This window comes from Oryctolagus cuniculus, chromosome 17 (assembly GCF_964237555.1).
Source record: "Oryctolagus cuniculus chromosome 17, mOryCun1.1, whole genome shotgun sequence".
Taxonomy (NCBI): Eukaryota; Metazoa; Chordata; class Mammalia; order Lagomorpha; family Leporidae; genus Oryctolagus; species Oryctolagus cuniculus.
In genome coordinates, this window is record NC_091448.1 from 41,114,221 (window position 1) to 41,138,629 (window position 24,409).

General features: G+C 50.4%; 1 protein-coding gene across 4 annotated transcripts in view; it reads left to right on the top strand.

Annotated features, from left to right (window-relative positions):
- ASIC2 (acid sensing ion channel subunit 2) overlaps positions 1–24,409 on the top strand; it is a 1,130,491-nt gene that overhangs the window by 1,099,481 nt on the left and 6,601 nt on the right. For all 4 annotated transcript variants that reach the window (XM_070061074.1, XM_051824639.2, XM_070061073.1 and 1 more), the window contains 4 exons: positions 16,420–16,570; positions 18,781–18,837; positions 20,583–20,736; positions 23,299–23,390. In XM_070061074.1, the coding sequence (XP_069917175.1) occupies positions 16,420–16,570; positions 18,781–18,837; positions 20,583–20,736; positions 23,299–23,390 (454 nt within the window). The remainder of the gene's footprint in view (positions 1–16,419; positions 16,571–18,780; positions 18,838–20,582; positions 20,737–23,298; positions 23,391–24,409) is intronic.

Genomic DNA, 24,409 nt, shown 5'->3' on the forward strand with positions numbered 1-24,409 from the left:
CCTTTCCATCCACGCAGGAGCCCCCAGACTCCACCATCCTTCCTTATTCAGGCTAACACCTGCCCAGCTCCAAATCTCTTCTGAGGCTTGTGTGAGGCCCCGGTGACAGCAGGGCAGGGGTGGGGCAGGAGGCTTCAGGTGAGAACAGGAGGGCTGTGGAGGCCAGAACTGGGCAGGTTGCCCTGTGTGCAGCCCACCCCAGCCCCAGCACCGCCCACTCACTCTCAGACGGGGCAGCAGGTGCCCCCTCACCTACCACCCAGACATGAGGAGAGGAGCTAAAGCCACAACTGCAGCAAATGCATTGAGGTGTGTGCTGCACTTCAAGAAAAGCCAATAACATCATCCCAAGGTGGACCCAACTCCTGTTTCAAATGCACCCATTGATAAAAGCAAGGCTTCCCACGCTGCAAAAGAGACTGCACACACACAGCAATGTGCCCCACCCCCACGCTCCCCAGCTGGTCACTCCCACGGCAGCATCTGTGTGGCTGTGTAAATGTAACGCCTTTGAAGGGGGAAGAGCTGGGTGACAACCAAGGGGCGGAGTGAGGCCCAGATAGGAAAGCAGTGGGCACTCTCTGGAGGCATCACTCACACCTCTGTGTGTGCAGTACACACCCTGCACAGCTGTACCCAGCAGCTCTGAGGTAGTCCAATTTAGCACAGAGAGAGGTCACCCTTGCTGGCCAATTCTGGACTCTTCAGTTGATGATGCTAGAAGGTGACAGCTGGACCAAGGGCTTTTCTTAGAAACAAGAACAAGAAAAAGAGGAAACAGGAGGAGGAAAGGGAAGAGGAGGAGGAAGAAAGAAAACGCAGGGCAGAGACGCAGTCTGAGATCTAAATTACTTCTATGCAGCTCCCAGAGCCGAGAGTGCTGGTCAGAGAAGGGGGCTGGGGGAGTCTGGACCCCCAGTGCCGTATCACAGGAACCCCGGCAGCACCGACAAATCAGATTGTGCCTGCCTGGGCTCTGGGCTGGCAGGACTGCCCCAAACCTGAGCTCTGACGGGTGCAGTGCCTGGCTCCATGTCCACCCATGAGTAAGTGGCCAAGCCAGGCTAGGTGCCTGCAAAGCCCAGCTCAGTCCTGTGAGTGAGGCCAGCGCCCCACCTGCATCCCTGGAACACTATCTCCTTCCCCTGTTTCTACCAACAAATCACAGGCTGAGGCAATTTGCTGAGAACACAGCACTTGCCCAAGAAATCCCATCGCGGTGAAGATGGGACTGTAATGGTGCTTCAGCATGCTCCGGCACACTCCAAACACGCTCCTGCGAAGGAAGCTCTCACACTGTGGACGAGGGGCAGGAAGGAACCTAGCAGGATCGCACCTGCTGGTGATGGATACTCACTGCACGTGGTGCAGGACTTGCAGGGACAATTATGGAGAATTCTTCAGTTACTTAGCTGGTAGGGAGCCGGCGCTGTTCCTGGGCTCTGAGCACTGCATCCCAGCCAGACTCTCCCCCATATGCTAGCCTTGCTGTATTGCCTGAAGCTCTCCCTCCAGGCCAGTCCTCTGCCAATCTCTGTGCCTTTGACCAAAAACCACCCTTCCCGATCCTGATCTACCTAATGAAGCACACAGTCTCTCTAGATTCATTGCAACATTACTGCTTCATCCATAAATTCTTTTCCAACCCCCCTGAGTTCTGACCATGCCCTCAGCACCCCCAGTGCTGCTGAACTTTGTTACCCCACTATCACATTTCCTTTGTTATAGGCATGACTGTTCTTTCTAGATTGAAAATCCCTGGGTATAGGAACCATATTCTATTCATCTCCCTAGCCTGAATTCCTAGCAGTGTTTGGGGAACAGATTAGGAGCTTACTAGATGTTTCCTGGGCAAGGGGAAGGTGTTGGATGAGTAGGTAGGTGAGTAGATGGATAGATGGATGAATGTGTGGATGACTGTGTGGGTGGGCACATGAATGGATAGATGGGGGATGGAGGAAAGGAAGGGCGGGCAGGTGGGTGGGGGGAAGGATGGATGTGTGGAGTGGATGAAAATAAAACTGCAGAGGCTGTCCCTGCCCCCGTGGTGCCAAAACTGGAAGATTTGGTACGGAGCCTCAGTTGCATATCTACAGCCAGCAGGGCCCAAGGTGAAAGTCGTGTTAGAATGAGGCAAGTTACAGTCTTTCACAAAAACCTCATCTTGCTTTTTTACATAACCAATTCACATTTTTCTGCTCTTGTCACATTCTCTCCCACTCACAGACATTCTTGCAATGGATATAAGCTTATTATTTTATTATTAGTCACAAACCCTGGGTAATTCACCTTTTGAATTGATTGTTATTGCTCGTTAAAGTGCTATATCAGCTACTACTGCTACTTAGTTCCCAGTCAGCAAACAACCTGGTGTGACTACAGAGCAGGAGTAGGTGTAGCCGAGTTCTGCTTGGGTGACTCCCAGCGAGGCCCAATTGGTGCAAATGCCAGTCAGGGCCACTGCTTCACAAGGGGGCAGGCCGCGGTCACTGCTACAGCAGCAAAGTGAGGTTGGGCAGTTCTGTCCTTTACATAACACATAATACGTTTTGTCTCATCTCTGTGAATGTTTAGCAAATGCGTTGTTGATTTCCACATATGAAGCCTCTCAAAGTGGAACGTTCCCCGCCATTCCAATCTCAACCAAATGGCAGTGTCAGATCGGTTCTAAGTCACATCTCTGATTGGTGATGTGTGCCAGGATATTGTGTGTGCAGGACACTTGGTCTGCCTTAGAGCATGTCGCCTGTACTGGGCTCCACTCAAGCTACCTATTCTGAACCCAGACATGGCCAGTGGGGAGGCGCGGCCCCCTAGCACAGCTGGGTCTACACACTGCCTCTGCATCTCTTAGCAGTGCAGCATGTGGCAGGCTTCCGAAGTTTGCCCGTCTGTACAATGGGAATAATCTGTCGACAGCAGGGCTGTTGGGAAGACTCAGTGACTCTGGGCACTGTTTCCCATACAACAGCCTCCATCCACCTACCCAGTGACCACCTCTGCTTCCTGTGGACCCTACCTTGCTTGGTGCATTCTCCCTACAAGAGAGGAAATACAAGAGAGCAGTGGAGAACGTAGGCAGCTGAGTTCCAGTTCCTGCTCCATCATCTACAGTCAGTCACCTGGGCAAATAGTGCCTAATCTCACGGGGTCCCCATGAAGATTACAAGAGCTGATATTCCTAACAGTGTGAATCTCAGGGCCTGGTGCATGGTGGGTGCACACCAACTGGCAAGTGGTGGTGGTCGGCCTCTTTATGATGGCGTTGCTTATTCTTGATCCCGTCCTTTCTGCCTTGACTTTGTGGGCGGGCCTCTTACTAAGCTGGGCAGGGTCGGGGTGGGGTGCCTGGATGGTTCTGTGCGGCCTATAAGGACATGTCTCCCCCGAGACCCGGCTGCCGCCTGTTACCGACCGACCGGTGGATTCAATTTCAGAATTTTATTTGATTTTAGAATTGTTTAAAAGGAACACAATATAATCATCTGTGAATACGTTTAAATCACTCGGCAGGATGCAATAAAAACATCAAACTGAAAAATGTGGCTCAAAAAGGCTCCTTCTGCATCTGGGTGGGCAAGGCAGAAGTTTGCACACACGGTGGAAGGCAGAAAAAAGAGGGGGAACTCACAGGGCATGGCTAGGAGCAAGGGGGCCTCAGGAGACCACCTGATCGTAGAGCAACGTTCCCTCCATGCACAGTCCCCCTTGCACGTGGGACACAGAGGCCCAGAGAGACTGAATGTCACGTCCAAGGTTACACAAGAAAACCCTGTCACTGACTGGCGTGGGACTTAGATGTGACCCAGTGCTGAGCCTACCTCCATCCAGAGCCCATGGGGACCACCATCATGGACTGTGTCCTGCCTGGATTAAGGTGGACAGCCCCATTGACTCATTCCCCCAGACTGAGGCTGGGAGAAAGCAGGATGGGGAAATGCATCCAATCAGTCAACAAACAAGAATCAAGCAGGCACTATGGGCCAAAGCCTGAGAGCCAGTGACCAGGCAGAGATACAGGAATGTCATGCTAGGGAGATGCAGGTCAGAGCAGCCTCACACCAGCACCCTGAATGGACATTCGCACACACTCCCCTTACCCCAGACTTGCAGCCTGAGCAAGGCATTGCCATGCACGCTGTCTCATTTAATTTGGGGGAAGCCCAGGAGGTGCAGGTGAACATTTGTCTTGCATACAAGGAAACTGAGGCCAGCATAGTTAAGCAACTTGACCAAAGCAACACAGCACATCAGTGGTATCACCCACCTCTTCCCACTACTGCTGGGAGACCAGGGGTCTGAGATGATGGCAACAGGGCAGGTGCTTCTCTCTCACCTCTCCACTCCAGGGCCCCACCTGGTGCCAGATGCATCCCAGGAGTTAACGAGGTACTGGTTCCACCAGGCTGGACCCCTGGACTGGCTGGGCTAACCAAAGCGCTTCTGAGGGCCCCAGTGAATTAAAAGCCCAGACTGTACCCCGACTCTTGTTCCCTGCATCCCAACAGGCCGCCTCCCTTGGTCTGAGCACTTTTTGCTGAGCACTCCTTTTGGTGGTGTTCTCTGAAAAGCATTTCACAATGGGAACTTCTTTGCTTCCACTCTCAAGGCTGCTCTCCCCCAGACAGCAGCCTTTCTGCTGGCTCTGAGCCAGCCTCACACAGCTCCTGTCTTGATCAGTGTTCTCCAGAGAAAGGGAAGAAAACGTGCTCTGAGCCAAACACTGAGACCAGACAACTCACCAGAGGGCGGCTGCCTCCGCCGTGTCTGCAGTGAGACCCACAGACCCAAAGGCATCTGCAGTTTAACCACCCCCGATTTGATGGAGTGGATAATTCAGGCTCAGAGAGGCCAAGATCTGTAGGCCCACCCCAGCAGCACTGTTCTCACGACACCTCCCACTGCTGCTCACTGCTGGCACAGATGCTGGGAACAGGCTTTCCAGCCCATCATATGCCAGCGGGAAACCCAAAGAGAAGACCTCAGATGAGTGTGTGCCTGGGTTCACTGGAGGCTGACACTCAAGCAGGGCCAGGTGGCTCTGGCCACGGCTCTCAGAGCTGCATGATCCCACCCCCTGTTGCAGAGATGGGAGGGTAGTAATGACTCCCAGTGAGACCATGGCTTCAGCACAGCCAGCATCTCCTAGGCATCAGGCACTTTGGAAGATGTCCCATCTTGCTACACAATAAGGCAGGAAAAGGTATCTTAACACCCATCTTTAGAACTCATCTTAGAGAGGAAACTGCCTCTCCCTGGTAGAACATCAAGGTAAGGCAAGAGGCCATGGGACACAAAGTTTCCATGTATCCAAACTTATGAAGAGCTAAGCCACCACCTGCAACAGTGGCATCCCAGGTAGGAGCAGGAGTTCAAGTTCCAGCTGCTCTGCCTCCCATCCACCTCCTTGCCGATGTGCCTGGGGAAGCAGAGGAAGATGGCCCAAGTGCTTGGGCCCCTGCCACCCATGCAGGAGACCCAGATGCAGCTCTGGGCTTCTCTCTGGTTGGCCCCAGCCATTGAGGCCATCTGGGGAGTGAACCAGTGGATGGAAGATCTCCATCTCATGTTCATTCTCATCCTCCCCCCACCAAATAAATAAATAAATAAATCTAGCTTTTTGTAAAAAAAAAAAATGAGAAGATGATGAACTGCTTAGGAATATGTTGACTCTGCCCCAGGAAAGGGTGGGAAGAGGGAGAAAGGTGAGAAGACATAGAGGGGCCAGGGGCTGGGTGGGTGAAGGAAGAACAGAGATCTGTCTCCCAGGTGAGGATTTTGCTGTACTGCTGTGGACTCCCCATCCATTGCCCTCAGACATCCTCCCCATGTTCTCATGCCTTAGGCAAGTGAGCTCTCTGGAGAACATAACATTGCTGAGTTTGGCTGGCGCCGTGGCTCAATAGGCTAATCCTCCACCTTGCGGCGCCGGCACACCGGGTTCTAGTCCCGGTCGGGGCGCCGGATTCTGTCCCGGTTGCCCCTCTTCCAAGCCAGCTCTCTGCTATGGCCAGGGAGTGTAGTGGAGGATGGCCCAAGTGCTTGGGCCCTGCACCCTATGGGAGACCAGGAAAAAGCACCTGGCTCCTGGCTTCGGATCAGCGCAGTGCGCTGGCTGCAGCACACCGGCCGCGGCGGCCATTGGAGGGTGAACCAACGGCAAAAGGAAGACCTTTCTCTCTGTCTCTCTCTCTCACTGTCCACTCTGCCTGTCAAAGAAAAAAAAAAAAAAACAAGGCTGAGTTTGATGTCTGTTCCTTAGGACACAGAACAGAGGCCAGAAGACATTGGCCAAGGGGGATGGCTGGGTTACACTCAGCTGCTTATCTTCCCTGTCTGAAGTAACCACCAGCATCTCAGGGTTGAGTGCCACGCAGCAGGGAAGGTCACAGAGGCTCAGCCACTTGGCCAAGATGCCCAGGTCAGTAAGTGGCAGAACCAGGCATCTGCCCCAGCTCAGTCATAGGTACAAAGCACATGCTGTCAACACTGGCACTCCCAGCAGAAACCAAGCCAGGATCCCAGCCACCTGGGTTAATGAGGGCGAGGAGGAAGCCAGGCCAAGCCCACATAGGGCTGAGGACCCTGACCTATCCCTGGGAAAGAACCTTCAGGGATATCCTACAGGCTGGAGGGATTTCATCCAGGTGAGCTTTGTGCCCAATCCCTGCAGCAGGAAGCCAAGTGGCTGATGTTACAAAAGAGCTAGAGAGTATCAGGTGAGGCAGGTGGGTATCTCCTTGTCTCTCTGGCCTCCTCCAGTGAGTTCCAGGCACAGAAACAACACATTCCCAATCAATTTCGTTAGCTTTTCAGCATCTACGCACAACAGGATCCAAGTCAAGGGCTCAGAGTGTGGACTGCAGGCACACAAGGGAAAGACAGAGGGAGACTGACAAGGGCCCAGGAGGTTGACTGGACTCGGTAGGCCTCCGGGACTACAGAAAGAGCACCGGGGCAGCTGTGCTAGCCAAAGCGCCACCTGCTGGTGGGTCTCAGGATCCTGGGTCTGGGAGAAGCTGCCAGAGTCAATGGCTGTGAAACAACCCAGGTTATGAGCAAACGGCGGCTGCTGTCTATAAAATGGAAACAACTGTAGAGAAAACCTTTGAGACATGAAGCAATGAAAGGCAAGCATCAGGGTATCCAGTCACAGGAGTGCTGAATTCCTTGCTCAGTTCATAAATTTGAGCAACGACCAAAGCCAGCAGTACTGGGGCACTGTAGAGAACAAGTCAGGGGAGGATGAATTGTCAGGTAAATGCAGGAACACCCCAAGGCTCAGTCCTGGGCACCTTTCTTCCCCTCGCCCAGGCTGGCTCATTCATCCCCAGCTTTGTTCTGCACCAGTGAACTCTCCCATTGGTCTCTAGCTTCAACCTCCCTCCCAGCTGCAGACCCAAAGATCCTCCTGCCTGGTGACATCTTGACCTGAATGTCTCAAAATCAGCCAAAAAAGGTGGAGATTTGCTGGTCTTTAGAGTCATCTTGTTAAGAGGGCAGAGGTTGAGCTGGGCTATTTGTTGATTGAATGATACGATAGTAAAGCCTGAAAGAGTGCATTGGGGGAAGGGATGAGAATTGGGTTTGGGTGAACACTGGCTGCTGGGTGCTGAACTTATTTACTCAGCTGGGGAGACTTAAAGCTTGGGGAAGCTTGTGTAGCTCAATCAAGTCACACATCCGTGATAGAGTGATGGAGTTCAAGGTTCTGCCTGGATCATTCTACTGTCTCTACTCCTCAGATTGGAATAACAGATCCAGGGTTCATGATGAGGGTGTGGGAGACCTTAGAGGCCATTTTCACCCAATGCTTGAGTCTCTGTTTCCATCCCAACCAAGCAGTCACGCAGCTTCTGCTTGAGAAGCCTTGGTGTTGTGGCACTCACTCCCAAGACATTGATTTGATTGTTGAATCATACTAGTGGCTTAGAACAGCCTTTGCTACCTCGAGACAGAATTTGTCCTTTAGGATTAAATACTGTGATGCAGATAACATGCCTACCACCACGCCTGCAACGTGAACAAATGATAGCATCATCCCTCTTTCCCTTCGTACCACTACTCTTGAGTCAGTCTTTCCCTTGAGACTCCAGAAAACAAATCTAATTCTTGCCTGAGACAGTCCTTCAGATGTTTGAAGACAGTGCTTCAGGGCCCCCCTGAGGCTTCACTTGGCTGGGATAAACAAATACTCCAACACACTTCCAGACTCTCATTGGTAAGCAAGCATCGGTGCCATGCACACTGCAATTTTCCAGCTGCTGTCATGTGTGAGCTTCAGAGAACCAATGAACGATTGATGAGCCAACCAGACAGGGCAGGTGCCACTTCTGAATCATAACCTCAGCAAAAAGAGAGGGGAGTTAGCTGACTCTGAACAAACTAGAGCTTCACCAGCTACAGTCATTGTCCACCCATTGCAAGACTCCCTTTTAGTAAAAGAAAAATAAATGGGCACCCCACACACAGAGTTAACGTACATTATTTTAAGCCCCTAGCCTCTAACAAAAGGCATTAGTCTTTTGCAAATCCAGTATGAGTGTTTATTCATCCAATATTGAACAACGTAGGGGACCCAATCCATTCTAAATCCATAGACTGCCAGCCCTCTCTTGGCCTTGGAAGTAATGTACCCCCAAAATCTTCCTTGTTCACAAGTGGGGAAACTAAAAACCAAGGGGAGTGATGACTTGTATGCCCAAGATCATACAAGAAATCTGTGAAATCCTGGTTAACTCCTAAACTCCAGAGAAGAAAAGTGAGAGGGCAAAGCAAACCTCCATGGGAAAGGAAGAATAGGAAGATGAAAACAAAAAGGAAAAAAATTCTTAAAAGTCCTTGGACTTTTCTCCATCTTCCCTACTGACATGCTGGCCATGTGGGGGCAATGCAGCATAAAATATGACCAGAGCATGTGTGGAGTCCAAATCTGCATGGCCCTGCCACTCACTGGGTGTGTGGCCTTGCACAGGCTACTTAACCTTTCAAAAACTCATGTTACTCATCAATAAAATGAGATTAAGAACACCCACCTTCAAGGAGTCCTGTGGATATAAAATTAAATTAGTGTAGAAACTTGTTTCCCAGGAATGGTGGAGTAGCTAATTTCAGACAAACTCCTAGAAATTGCAGTCATGAACTCTGGCAAAAAACCACTGTTTGAAAGCACTGAAGAGAGACTAAAAGCAGGGACACACTGGAGGATGCACAGCTGTTGAGGGAAGGGAATCCCACTGGGTGAAAAACATGTATTTACCTGACCTCTCCCTTGACAGCAGTTCAGAGTTCTAAGGATATACCAGGAAGAGAGCAGGCATCGAGTTAAGGAGCCAGAAATCAGAGTTCGGAGTCTCCAGAAAGGCTGAAAACCTGGGGGAAATCCTAGAAGGGGGAGAATCACATAGAGAGAGCTCCTGAATTCTACATAAGTGTGCCTAAAATCCTAGGCTGAGCCCTGAACTGCACATGGAAGAGGAGAGAATCTGTGACGCCCAGGAAGAAAACAGGAGCTCAAAGAGCTGAGCCGACTGTGCAGCATCCCACAGGGAGACACACAGGGATTCCTATCTAGCCAGGGTAGAAAGACTTGATAAACAGCTTGCAGTTCCCACTGAAACCCAGAAATGTCATTTCTTGGGATGACACACCATAAATAAAATTGACACACCATTGGCTCAACTAACAAAAAAAGAAGACCCAAATCAATAAATTAGAAATGAAAAAGGAAATGTAACAACAGACACCACAGAAATAAAAAGAATCATCAGAAATTACTACAAAAAGCTGTATGCCAACAAATCAGAAACCTAAAGAAATGGATAGGGGGCCGACGCCGTGGCTCACTTGGCTAATTCTCACTTGGCACATCCCAAGGCCAAGGGCTAAAGGCAAAACTAAAATATACTCACCTTTAAGCAAATCTTTAAAACAGTGCCTCCACAAAATCAAAGAGATTCTTTATTAATGTAACTACCTACTAGAACAGAACTCAATACTCTTCAGAGGAAGAAAACCATCCAGAGTCATGGTAGCTATCGTAATGTCCAAATACAACCAAAAACTACCAGATACATGAAGAGAGAAAACATGAAAAGAGAAATAACAGTCAGTAGGAGCAAATCTATATGTAACCCCAGTGTTAGGAAGCAGCAACTTGACAATAGCCATGAAAGACATGTTGAATAATTTCAAAAAAATGTAAATCATGAGACTTCTAGGCAATGTATATAAACTTTTTAAAGAAAACTAATGGAAAGCCTAGAACTGAAAAATTCAATGTCTGAAATTTACAAATGTTGCATGGAATAGACAAGAGATTGGATACAAAACGAACACCAAACGTGAAGACAGGTTAATAGAAATTATTCAGAGACACAAGAGGAAAAAGATGGATAAAAATGAAGAGTCTCCCATGACCTGTCAAACAATGTCAAGTAGTCAAACATAAATGTAATTGGTATCCCATGAGAAGAGACAGAATAAGGGAAAAAAATGAAGAAATGTTGGCTAATATTTTTCCAAATTTGTTCAAAACGATAGTTTCACAAATACAAGACCTTCAGCAATGCCAAGCAGGATAAACATAAGAGAACCACACTTGGTTAGAGACAGTCTTGAAAATCAAAATAGAAAGGAAAATCTCAAATGCAGTCAGAAAGGAAAAGAGGCATAATAAATACAGGGCAGTGATACAAAGAAATATGAGATTCTCCTTGGAAACACTGGGGTCCAGAAGACAGAGAAACAGCATGTCTGAAATGTTGAGAGACAGCACTTATCAACATAGAGTTCTGTCTACCACCAAAATAAATAGAAAACTAAGATACTGTATAGATAATTGAAAAATAAGCTCCTTCTGTAAGAATTGCTTAAAAAAAAAAACTCTTCAGTCTAAAAGCAAATGACACCAAATGGAAAATTCAGATTTATAGGAAGAGTGGTGAGCAATGAAAATGGTATATATGTGGATGCTTCAAGTAAAACTAAGATTCACATGGTACTATAGTGTTTATAACAGATGTGGAAGTGAAATACATGACAGGAATATCATAAAGGACAGAAGAAATACAAGCAGAATTATATGTGAAGTGGTATAATACTAGTTCAAGGTGTGTGTGTGATAAGGATAAATATTCTAAATCTTAGAGCAACAATTAAAAATAACACAAAGAGGTATAAATCCCAAACCACTAGAGAAGAGCAGGTGAGGTGCTAAAACAATACTCAGCTCAAAAGGAGTCAAGAAAAGTGAACAAAAAAGAAATAGCTGGGGCCAGCACCAGCTATTAACCTGGTGTAGCAGGTTAAGGCACTGCTTGCAGTGCCAGCATCCCATACAGACGCTGGTTCAAGACCTGGCTGCTCCACTTCTGATTCAGCTCTCTAGTATGGCCTGGGAAAGCAGTAGAAGATTGTCCAAGTCCTTGGGCCCCTGCACCCGCATGGGAGACCAGAAAGCAGCTCCTGGCTTTGGATCAGCACAGCTCTGGCCATTGTGGCCAATTAGGGAGTGAACCAGCGGATGGAAGACCTCTGTCTGCCTCTTCTTCTCTCTCCATGTAACTCTTTCAAATAAATAAATCTTTTTAAAAAATAGCTTTGGGACAAATAGAAAACAAAAAGCAAGGTGGTAATTTTAAACCCAACAATATCAGGAATTACATTAACTGTAAATAGGTCAAACTCTCCAATTAAAAGGCAGAGATCATCAGATAGGATAAAATGGTAACAGATAGGCTGTTTACACGAGAGATGCCTTAAGTATATAAAGATTATAACAGGTTAAAAGTAATAAGGTGAATCAAAAACAAAGTAAAGGATGGACAGATACAGTAAGCATAAAAAAGCTGTTGCAAAATTGCATGAGATAACAACATGGACTCATTGAGATGCAGCCATACACAGGCAAACATTGAGAGAAAGGAAGAAATAGACAAATCCATAGTCATAGTTAGCAATTTCAGTTCACCTCTCTAATAAGGAACAAGAACAATCAATGAAGATATGGAAAACTTGAGCAATAGCATCAAACAACCTAGTTGCCTTTTATAAAACACTACACCAACAATTACTGGATGCACATACTTTTCAAGCGTATAGGGCATATTCACCAAAATAGACCACCTACTGGGCCATGAAAGAAATATCCATAAATCTTAAGGGATTACAGGAGGTGATAATGGAATGAACCAAGGCCTTTACCAACCAGGCGATCAACCAAATGCTGCTACAGGAGACAGCAGCTTGAGACATTGCCCCATGCCAGCAGAGAGTAACTTGTTACCCCAGGAAGTAGCAGGAAGTAGCTCTAAAGACAGGTCATCATCCCTCTATCCCTCCTGGACTTTGGGGGCTAATGTAATCCCATACAACTCCTGCTTTATAAAAAGCAAAAGGGGGAATATCAGTAAAACGGCATAGTCTTATCTATGGTGATCTCAATCCTGGACACCATCCTAGGCTCTAGCCCCTGCCGCCATGGCAAGAAGCCAGGTGACCCCATGGCCCAACCACCAGTGTCAGCTCCACCCCCATCCTAATGGGATTCACTGCTCCTACTTCCATGTCCACCCCCCAGCAAAGGTTTAAGATCTGTTCCTGAATACGTGGCTCTCTCGATCTCTGTCTTGATCTGTCTCTCCCTCGCTCTCTCTTAGGCTCTCCTTCTCTCTTTTCCTTCTTTGCCCCTTCCCTCCAGTCCTCCTTCGCCCTCTCCCTTAAAAAAAAAAAAAAACTTAAAGGAGGGGCTGATGTACAGGCACTGGGGGTTAAGCCGCTGCTTAGGAAAAAGCATCCCATATCACAGTGGTGGTTTGAGTCCCAGTTACCCTGCTTCCAATCCAGCTTCCTGGGAAAGCAATGGGAAATGACCCAAGTATTTCAGTCCCTGCCACCCAAGTGGGAGACCAGTATGGAGGCCCAGACCTGGCTGTTGTAGCCATTCGGGGGATAAACCAGAGGATGGAAGATCTCTGTGTGTGTGTGCGTGTGTGTGTGTCTTCTTTCTGTTGCTATGCCTTTCAAATAAATAAATCTTTCAAAAAATAAAATAAAACTTAAAGGAATGAAACCAAGTATTTTTCTGACCAAGCATAATTAAATTAGAAATCAGTAACAATAAGAAGAATGAGAAAAAGCCCAGGGTACCAGTATCACACATGAGAGTACGTCACTACAGACTCAACAAACATTGAAAATGACAGGGGGATGTTATATATAGATTTATGCCAATAAATTCAAAAACTTAGATGAACTGAATGAATTCCTTAGGGGGAAAAAAAAACAGAACTTACCAAAACTAGCACAAGAAGACATTGAAAATCTGAATGTCTCTATATCTGTTAAAGGAACTGAATTCATAATTTAAAGTCTTCACGTGCACACAGTCACCAGGTCCAGATGCTTTCACTGGTAAATTCTATGAAGCATTTTGGTTAGCAATTATAACAAGTTGGGGCAGTGCTGTGGCATAACAGGTAAAGCTGCCACCTGCAGGGCCAGCATCCCTTAATAGTGCCGGTTCTAGTCCCAGCTGCTCCACTCCCAATATAGCTCTCTGCTATGACCTGGGAAAGCAGTGGAAGATGGCCCAAGTGCTTGGGCCCCTGCACCCATGTGGGAGACCCAGAACAAGCTCCTGGCTTCAGACCGGCCCAGCTCTGGCCATTGTAGCTATTTGAGGAGTGAACTAGACAGTAGAAGATTCTCTCTCTCTCTCTCTCTCTCTCTCTCCCTCTGCCTCTGCCTCTGCCTCTGCCTCTGCCTCTAACTCTACCTTTCAAATAAATAAATCAGTCTTTTAAAAAAATATATTCCTAAGATATTGAACAGTAAAATATCAGAAACCAAGAATACCCTCTCTCACCAGTTTTGTCCAACGTTACATTGGTGTTTCTCGCCAATGCCACAAGACAAGAATACAGATTAGAGAGGAAGAAGTAACACTCAGCAGTAAAAGAAGAATGAGCTACTGATACAAACCAGAGCATGCATGCATCTCACAAATTTTACACTGAGAGAAAGAAGCCAGATACATACTCTGTGATCCTATTAATACAAAATCCCAGCACAGACAAAACTAGCTTATAAGGGCGGAAAGCAGATCAGTCTTTTCCTGGACCAGATTGGTGGCAGGGAGGTGGGGTCGGGAGACTGGCTGCAAACAGGAAGTATTTAGGGACTACTGGGAATGTTCTGTACCTTCATGCAGGTGGTTATTACAGGGATGAATACAACCATAAAAAATCAAGAGATTTTACATTAAAGTTCATGCACTTTACTGTATATGAATTTTATCTTAGTAAAGTTTATTTTTGAAGTAGGAAGCCATGAAGAAAATGAAAAAATTAAGTCACAGATCATGGGAGATATAGAGAAAATATTCATGATACATACATCTGACAAAGGACATGGATCTAGATTGTATGGAGAATTCTTCCAACTCAAAAGTAAAACAAGAAGCAGATTTTTTAATGGGCCAAAGACTCTAACAGACTCTTCACCTAAGATAATGTGAGGGACTTCAGAAATTCCTGGGAAATAGAATTAAAAGCAGAGTTTATTTTGGTACTGAAAACCTTTGAATTCTAGGCATACAGGCAATCTTCAGAAAGGTCATAGAGAGGCCACTGTGGTGGTGCGATGGGTTAAACCAGCACCTGCAGTGCCAGCATCCCATACGCTGGCCTGTGTGTCTGCTGCTCCACTTCTGATCCAGCTCCCTGTTAATACACCTGGGAAAGTAGAAGATGGCCCAAGTGTTTGGGCCCCTGCCGCCCACATGAGAGAGAGACGGAGTACCTGGCTCCTGGCTTCAGCCTGGCCCAGCCTCAGATATAGGTGTTGTGGCCATTTGGAGAGTGAACCATTGGATAGAAGATTGATCTTTCTGTCTCCTCTTTCTGTAACATTGCCTTTCAAATAAATCTTTTTAAAAAAGGTTCAAGAAAATGCATATTATGAAAAAACTCTGCATTTTTTTGCTTTTAATTCCTTTTTTCCACAAATTTTTGTAGTATCCTGTATATGAGTGGCCAATAAACACATAAAATTATACTCAAAGTCATTAATCATCAGAAAACCGTAAGGAGAAACTATGAGATACAATTACAGACCTACAAGAATGGCTACAATCTAAAAGATGGATCAAGTCAAGATTTGGCATGATGTGAAGTAACTAGAAATCCCATACACTATTGACAGGAATATATAAAGTAATAGAAGCCCTTTAGATAACAGCCCTTTAGATAACAGTTTCTTAGAAAGTTCTGTCTTATGAACTAGCCATTCCACTCCTAGCCACTTGCTCACAAGAAATTAAAATTTATCTTTATAAAGTGACTTATAAATATTCATAGGGCCTTCTTCATAATTACCAAAAGCTGGAAATAACCCAAATGCCCATCATCAGGTGAATGCATAAACAAATTATGCTGCATTCATAGCCTGGAAAACTATTTGGCTATAAAAAGGCATGAACTCCTGATACACACAGCAACATGGGTAAGTCTGAAGGACGCATTGAGTGGAGGATGTCATGCAAAGAGTACATGGTGTGAGCTTTCAATTATATAAGTTTGAGAGCAGACAAAGCCAACCAGTGGCGACAGAGCTCATAGCTGTGATCGCCTGGGTGAGTGGGGGACCGACTAGAATAGGAGGATTTCTGGGATGATGAAAATGTCCTCCATCTGGACTGGGGTGACGATGACCTCCCTGTGCACATCTGTCAGAACTCTTGAACCATGCACTTCACATGTATATGTTTCATTGCGTGTTTTCATGTGCCACCCATCTAACAGTGAAGTAAAGGACTTAGCTTGGGGCTCAACACGTAGTCAGTGTGCAGTCTCCGTGAGTTCCCTCGTCCCTCACCCTCCCCGTCCTCACCAGGCAAGTGCCACAGATTCTGGAAGAGAACGTGTGCTCACTGGACCTCTGAGAGTAGGAGAGCCGTTTTCTCCAAAGGTGTCGGGTGCCACTCTGGCGTGACACCCAACCCGAGCCACTGTCGTGCAGGCCAGACATCGTTAATAACAATGACAATGATGCCTAAAACTGTTTCTCCCTCTGGGTTTTGTCCTCCGGGTCTGGATCTGGGGTCCCAACCTCCCAAAGAGGGAAAGGTTTAGCTGGGTGGTCATCCCGAGAGATGCGATGTGCCAGAGTGTGGAAGTGAGAAGACCCGTGGCACAGGTGTCAGATTCTGAGAGTAGCATCGATGGGGATAAGGATAAAGCAAGGAAGTCAGTGGCAGAGCCGGTGCTGACGGCCCATAAGGGCAGCAGAGTTTGAATGGTCAGGTAGTAGGCATCGTTCATCGAGTGAAGAGGTAGGTGAACAAGCTGCCGAGTCCACTGAGGCTGAACGAGTGGCCTCCTGCGGGCTGACCGCTGCCCCCTGCTTCCTGTCTTGCAGCTCACATACCTGCCCCCGCCATGGGGTGAGTGCCGGTCATCGGACATGGGACTCGACTTCTTTCCTGTTTACAGCATCACCGCCTGTAGGATTGACTGTGAGACGCGCTACATCGTGGAGAACTGCAACTGCCGCATGGTGCACATGCCAGGTGGGTACCGGGGGATGTGTGCCAACTGTCTCACCCTAGCGGGAAGTCCTTCACCACTCCAGGAAGCTCCAGACATCTCACCCTAGAGGGAAGCCCTTCACCACCCCAGGGGCTCCAATGGGATGGTGTGCAGGAAAGATGCTATTTGGCACCTACCCACTGAGCAGGCAGATGGAAACACCCGGACCAGCAACCAAGGCAGCACTTTGGTATCCAGAAAAGCACCCAGATGTTTAGCAAACGTTCACCCCGATGTCCAGTGTTTGCCGGCTATCTGCTGCTGTGACCTCCTTGGCTTTGGTGTCAGGGACCTGGGTGCCACGGTTCTCGCATCCCACTGTCATACATGTTCAGACACCCAGATGTTGCCCTTCTTGCATCCAAACAGCTAACGCCCTTCTACAGGGAGCAAAAGTCTATTAGCCAGCACATAAACGTGCAGGTACCAACAGCGTCTGTTGCCAAACTAATAACGTGTGTAGCCACCTCATCAGAGGCAGTCCAAGCAGAGGAGCGGCGTGAGGAGCTGGTGTGGGCCGGGGCAGCTGCGTGCTACAGCATGGAAGCATGACGGGCTGGAGGAAAGGACATGGAATCCCGGCTCCTCCCTGCACGTGGCGTGTGACACGGTGCAAGCCGCTAAGCCTCTCTGGCCTCAACCTCAGTGTCTTTCAAATACAGTCAGTAGTTGTTACAAGGATAAGATCAGGCTGTGATACAAAAATGCTGCGTGAACTGCAAAACTCAGTGACGGAGGGAAGAGTCGCGTTGACAGAAGGCCCCCTGTGAGCGAGGAAAGTTGCCATGTATCCAGCGGATGCATTCCGTGCTCACGGTGTACTTCGACTTCACTAAATCCTCATATTAGACATTCAGTTCTTTAGCCGTTGTTTCCTGTTATAACCCATGCTGAAACAAATGTGCTCACAACTTCATTCTGAATTATTTATTCATAACCGGCAATCTCCTTAGTAGTCTCAGGTTCCAATTCTTGGTCTTCAGAACAGGCTCTATCAAAAGGGAGTTTGTCAATGTGATTAACCTGGCGATAGGGAGATTTTGGGGAGGGGGCAGTCGAACCACTTGAGTCCTGCAGATGAACCTGTGACTCAGTGAGGGGCACAGGGAAGTGTGGCTGAGACAGAAAAAGTTGGGAAGATGGGCGGCCATGTGTGTGTTGGGGGGGGTGGGGGCCTGGAGGCTGGAAATGGTGAGGTGATGGCTTGCACCCCACAGCTTCGGGACAGGAGCTCGGCCGGGCCAGTGCCTGGATTGTAGCCCCATGGGACCTGCACAACTGTGGGACAAGAACTTTGTGTTGCTTTGACTAATAATAAAACAGCCCACAAGCCTCCTAGCACACGGAGCACAAAGGGAAAGGCGTCGTTGTCTTAAGTGGAGACGAGAAAACTCATCGGCTCACCGCTCTGGACGAGAGTCTGGGGAAACAGTGTTGTGTGGACTCCAATGTCAGCATTTGGCCTTGGGGAAACCCACATTCTGGGTGGCCACCGAGGGACCTGAGAGAGGGGAATGCAATGCAGCACAGGCTGCTCACCAGCTGCTTGGTCTGAGCCACCGGTTTCTCCCACAAAACCCAAGCCAAAGGCAAGCAGCAGGGGCCTGACATACTAGTGATGTCACAGTCGCTGATGTGGAACTATCGGCAAAGACGTGGGGAAGCACACCCAGCAGCGGGCTGTGCTGAGAGGAGCCCCGGCTTCGGCCCCACCCTGGCCTCAGTTTGAAGCCCACCTCTGCCACTGGCAGCCTTGGCATCTGGAAAGGTGGGGAGCTTCGGCCTCAACTCTCTCACAGGTAAAACAGATGCAGCTCTTTCTCCTTCGAAGGACACCTGTGTGCGTTCAAGGAGATGACACATGGCCTCCCCACTCCCACCCTCCAGGGACCGAGCGTCACCTGTCACCTACGGCAGTGGCTCAGGCCTACAGAGCAACCTGGGAGGAGTTGGCCAGGCGGGACCTGCTGCCCCCTGCTCGGGGAGGTCTGTGGCCTGCCCAGCTCATGGAGCAGATCTGAACTCCATGGTCCAGCCCCAGGGCCCTCTGTCTGGTGACAGACTGCTGCCCCTCGTGGCCCTGGGAGGCAGAGGAGGAGATGTGCTGGCATGTGTGGTCCTGCCTGAGTCTCACATACACACCACACCACACCCACATGTTCTCTCTCTTTTTCCTGTTTCTTCCTTGCAGGGGATGCCCCTTTCTGTACCCCTGAGCAGCATAAGGAGTGTGCAGAACCTGCTCTAGGTCAGTATAGGGGGACAGACGGGACAGGGCGGGGCGGGAGGGGGCAGTGCCAGAGGTGGATATGTGAGATTGCCAGGTGTGGGGGAGAGACCTGGAGGAGAAGAGGGAACAGAGTGGGTGAGAGGAAGGGGCTGTGCAGGAGGCAGTCGCTGCAGACAGGAGAGGAGGGGAGGGAACCAGTGCAATTGGAAGAGAACTGGGAGAGAGAGTTGTCAATCGCGAAGGAATGGATTTCAGCAGGCCACCAAAAAGGGCTCAGTGATGCCGCCCCTCACGTCTCTGGCAGTGTCCACAAGGGAAGGCTGAGGTTATTCAAAAGCAGTCCAGCTTTCTTGCATCCTGCAGAGTCCAGGCGAGGTGGGGAGGTGAAGCCAGGTTCACCTCCTGTGCGTGGAAAGCCAAGGCAGAGAGCACTCCTGATGCCAGCCTGCTGGGACATGCCGCTGGGGGCCGGGAGGTTGCCCGAGTGAGACCTGCTCGACCTGCCTGCCTCTCTCCACTCCCAGGAAACTCTTTAGGGTCGAGAGAAGCAGAGGGAATTCTTAAACAGTGTGCGCTTGAGTTCGTCCAGCAGCTGCACTTGTTGGAACTATGTGGGGCAGCACTGCACTCATGTGTCTGTGCCTCCAGGGGCACTTGAGAGGGGAGGGCCCATGAGAGAAGAGGTGGCTTGCTGTGTACAAAGGCTCAACAAGGGGCCAGCACTGTGGAATACTGGGTAAAGCCACCGCCTGCAGTACCAGCATCCCATATGGGTGCTGGTTCCAGTCCCGGCTTCTCCACTTCCAATCCAGCTTTCTGCTATGGCCTGGGAAAGCAGTAGAAGATGGTCCAAGTCCCTGGGCCCCGTACCCATGTGGGAGACCCGGGAGAAGCTCCTGGCTTTGGATTGGTTCAGCTCTGGCTGTTCCAACCATCTGGGGAGTGAACCAGCAGATGGAAGGATTTAGGTCAATGTCAAGGTGCAGTTGAGAAGTGGACTCAGAAGCGCCTGGCTAGAATCTGGGCACGGACAGTGTGTCTGGAGAAGTGCTGTCTTAAGCCACTTCACCTCATTGGAAGAAGAAAGAAGGGTTCAGATGGGAGAGGGAGCTGCCTCCAGGGAGGGGAACCAAGTGTCTGCCCGTGTCCTCCCCGGCAGGCAGGGGAGGAGGGCGCTGGCTACCAGGGAGCCCAGGTGGGGTACTGCAGAGCCTTGGCAGTCACGTACGGGGTCTCCCACGTTCGCTTTGAGGGGCCCACTTTGTGGATGAGAACACTGAAGCTAGAAGCAGAAAAGCAAGCCCTGGGAAGCTGAAGGGGCCCAGACTCCCTTGGAGGCCACTGTACAACAGAAGGGACATTGCAACTATCCAAAATGCCTGTCTGAGAGGCCGAGGGACACAGATCCTATTCACTGGTTCACTCCCCCAGAGTCCCACAGCAGAGCCAGGAACTCAATCCAGGTCTCCCACATGAGGGGCTGGAACCCAATCGCTTGAGCCCTCTCCACAGCCTCCCAGGGCCTGCGCTAGCAGGAAGCTGGAGATAGGAATCGGAGGCAGGCATCAAACACAGGTGCTCTGATGTGGCCAAAGGCCCACACACCTCAACAGCTTGTAAGAGTGACAGGACGGTGAAAGGAAGCAGAAAGAAAACAAGCCCAGCCCTGCCTTTTCCAGGACCCGCCCCTCCTCTCTGACAGAATCCAGCCAGCGGGCCCACCCCGACTAAGCCCTGCCTCCCTCTCCCCTCCCCCCAACCAGGTCTGCTGGCGGAAAAGGACAGCAATTACTGTCTCTGCAGGACCCCCTGCAACCTGACCCGCTACAATAAGGAGCTCTCCATGGTCAAGATCCCCAGCAAGACGTCAGCCAAGTACCTCGAGAAGAAGTTTAACAAATCAGAAAAATACATCTCGTACGTTAAGTGGGTGCGGAGTGGGTGGGGAGGCCATCGGGGACAGTGGGGCAGTGGAGGAAGAGAGCAGAGGCAAGCAGTCGGCTGGAGTTGGCACACGCGTGTTGGGCACCTGCTGAGTGCCAGGCTCTGGACTCTGCTCAGGAATGGGCAAAACCGAATGCCAGACCGGGTGATGTTGGCTCTAATGGAGCTGGGTGTGTGGCACTAGAGTGGTGGGTTGACCACAGCTGGCACGAGCCTTGCACCGGGGAAAGTGGCTGGGATTTTCTAAAGGCTTTACAGGTGGTTTCAGGCAGAACCTGCACATTCTGTTCCCTTGCCTGGAATGCTTTTCCCTCTGCTCCCCACCTAAGGGGGGATTTCCAACTCATGCAAATGTCATCTCCTCAGACAGCCAGTTCAAATCCCCTCATAATAGTTTCCTTGTTTGAAAAAAAAAAAAAAAAAGATGTAGGGGCCTGTACTGCGACATGGTAGGTAAAGCCACCGCCTGCAGTACCAGTATCCCCTATGGGTGCTGGTTCTAGTCCTGGCTGGTGCACTTTTTATCCAGCTCCCTGCTGATGTGCCTGGGAAAGCAGCAGGGGATGGCCCAATTGCTTGGGCCCTTGCAACCACCTGGGAAACCAGGATGAAGCTCCTGGCTCTTGGCTTCAGTAGCACCCGGCTCCAGCCATTGCAGACATTTGGTGAGCAGACCAGTGGATGGAAGATCTTTCTGTCTCTCCCTCTGTAACTCTGCCTTTCAAATAAAAGAAATACTTTTTAAAATATATTCATTTATTTGAAAGGCTGAGTTACAGAGAGAGGTGCAGAAAGAGACATTCTATCTCCTGGGTCACTCCCCCAAATGACTGCAACAGCCAGGGCTAAGCCAGGTTGAAGCCAGGAACCTGGGAACTCTACCCGGGTCCCCCGCATGGGTGCAGGGGCCCAAGCATTTGGGTCATCTCTGCTACTTTCCCGGGTGCATTAACAGGAAGCTGGATCAGAAATGGAGCAGCTGAGACTCAAACTGGTGCACATATGGGATGCCAGCTTTGCAGGGAGTGGCTTCACCCGCCATCCCACAAGGCCAGCCCCCGCCCCTGATATCTTTGCCTCCAAGTGCTCTTGTGTCTTCCTTTGTGACACATACCATGCCACAGCAGGTGGTTTTTACACTCAGGTTTCATTTGTTGCCTGCCTGCCTGCCCCACTAGACTGAAAACCCCCTGAGCTCTCTGCCATTTACCAAGGGCTAGTGGAGTGCCTGGGACAGAGCTGGTAGATGATGTACATCTTTTAACAGAATAAATGGGTAAACAGCATGGGAGAGGCAGGTGTCCAGGCAGAGGCTCAGCAGAGAGGATCAGCACCGGGCAGACGAGAGACCCTCGCAGTGGGGAGTGGATGTGCCAGAGCAAAGGGGCTCTTGTAGGCTGAGCACCCCGGGGAGGGGGTGGGGAGGGCAGCACACCAGAGAGACTTCAAAGGGAAGCAACAGGACTGAGGTTTGCACCGGGGGACTTTGGGAAGTCCATGGGGAATGTGCAGCATTTTTAGTTCCATTTTCCTGTGAATGTTTGAAGCCTCCTGGTCTTAGACCACCGCTCTCCAACAGAACGTTGTGGATACATTCTCCATCAGCGCTGTCCGCTACGGCAGCCATCAGCCACGGGGGGCTGCTGGGGGTGACTGAGGAGCTGAGCCGTTTTGATTTATTTGGGTCAGCTTAGCAGTTTCACCAAAGCGGCAGCACAGGGCAAGGATGGAAAGTCGGGGCGGCAGGGAAGAAGGGGCCCTAAGAAGAGGAAATGGCCATAACCCAGGCAAGAGAGGGTGGTCCTCAGAGCAGAGAGCAGAGTCTGTTCCTCTCTGCGCAGCCACTCCCTCCTGCCAACACTGCCACCAGCCCCCATCCTGGCACAGCATTTGCTCATGGGGTTGAACAAGACTCGTGGAGGGTGCCGTGAGCACCACGGAGGGCGACGGGCTGTGCGGGAGATGCCAGGCCCCTCTGCGGAGCAGCCGTGGCTTTTGCTGCCACGCTGAGTCTTGTGACTGCACCTGCCTGAGGACAGGAGCGAGGGAAGCCCCCACACTTCTGCCAGAAACCCCTCCCCCACCCCAGATACACATAGGGTTGCTCCCTCAAAATTCTCCCTGCCCAGGCAATGGTGGAGAAGGGCATCCCACCAGCCTCCAGAGGGAACCTGGGAAGCTCCCAGGGGCAGGCAGGGGCTGCCTGGATGGTGCTCTGGGACAGGCACCCTGGCCAAGGCAAGAGTGCACAGAGATCACTGCCTTCACACTGGAGCCCTGGGCAGCCCTGCTGGGGACTCAGAGGCCTGGAAGGCAGGCAGGACTCCTGCAAAGGGCGGGGGCTTGGGGACAGCTGGCAGAGGTCTCCAGGCCTGGGCTGGAGTCAGGACTGTTGGCTTCGAGCTCCAGCTCTGGCTCCAGGCAGGCTGTCTCCCCTCCCTGGGCTCCCAGTCTCCATCTGTGCGTGGAAAGCTGCGTCGGATGAGCCCTGGGAACACGTCTCACCACGTCTGGGACTGGATCTTCCCTCTGCAGAGAGAACATCCTTGTGCTGGATATATTTTTTGAAGCTCTCAATTACGAGACAATTGAACAGAAGAAGGCGTATGAAGTCGCTGCCTTACTCGGTGAGTCAGAGCGTCTGTGGCTCAACTCTCCACATCGCACAGGGGGCTGGGAGGGAGGCAGGGAGAATGGGTGGGGGTCAGGGCAGGCAGACAGATACAGAAGCCTCCTGAGCAGGCCTGGCCTTTGCATGTGAACTTGGTACTCCCTGCCCCTCCCCTTGTACTGCTCCTGTTCCAGAATGGGAAGGACCCCAGCGTGCTGGAGATTTTAGGCCCAGTTCATTCCCTTAGCTAAGCCTCAGGTTCCCCATCTCTGCCACGAGGAGGATGAACTCCGGAAGTCTCAGGGGGTGGGCATTTGGCACAGCAGTTACGATGCCACTCGGGACGCCCACAGCCCGTATCGTCAGGGTGCCTGAGTTCGAATCCCAGCCCCACTCCCGATTCCAGCTTCCTGCTAACGTGCACCACGGGAGGCAGCAGTGGTGCCTCAAGCACTTGAGTCCCTGCCAGTCACGGGGGAGACCTGGATGGAGCTCCTGGCTCCTGCCATGGCCTGGCCCAGCCCTGACTGCTGTGGGTATTTGGGGAGTGAACCAGATGGGCGACCTCCCTCTCTTACTCTCTCCCTGTCTACCTTCAGTTAAAGTTTTTTTTCCTCTCTCTGTCCACCCTCAATTAAAAATAGCTTGTTCGTTTTTTAAATAAAAATATCACTCAAGGCCATCGCAGCACTGCCTTCTTGAATCCTGTGACCTCCTACCCCAAGGCAGGAGTCGGGATCCTGGAGCCCCAGAGAGGGGAAAGAGCTGTCTGACGAAGAGAGGCAGGCAGGCTGGACTGTGGGTGGTCACCAAGGTCAGGCCCAGGCCCACCCTTACAGACATGTGCCCACACTGAGAGCCCGAGGGATGGCCCCAGGTCTTCTGCAGAGCACAGGAAAAGGGCCGCCTTCCCCAGGTGTCCACAGACCTGCTGCAGCCCAACGCGAGTTCACACGTCCACCTTGGCCCCAGTGAAACACCACAGACACAGGCAGGTAATGTGAGCCCCACCCCAGGCAAAGCGCGCAAGACCCC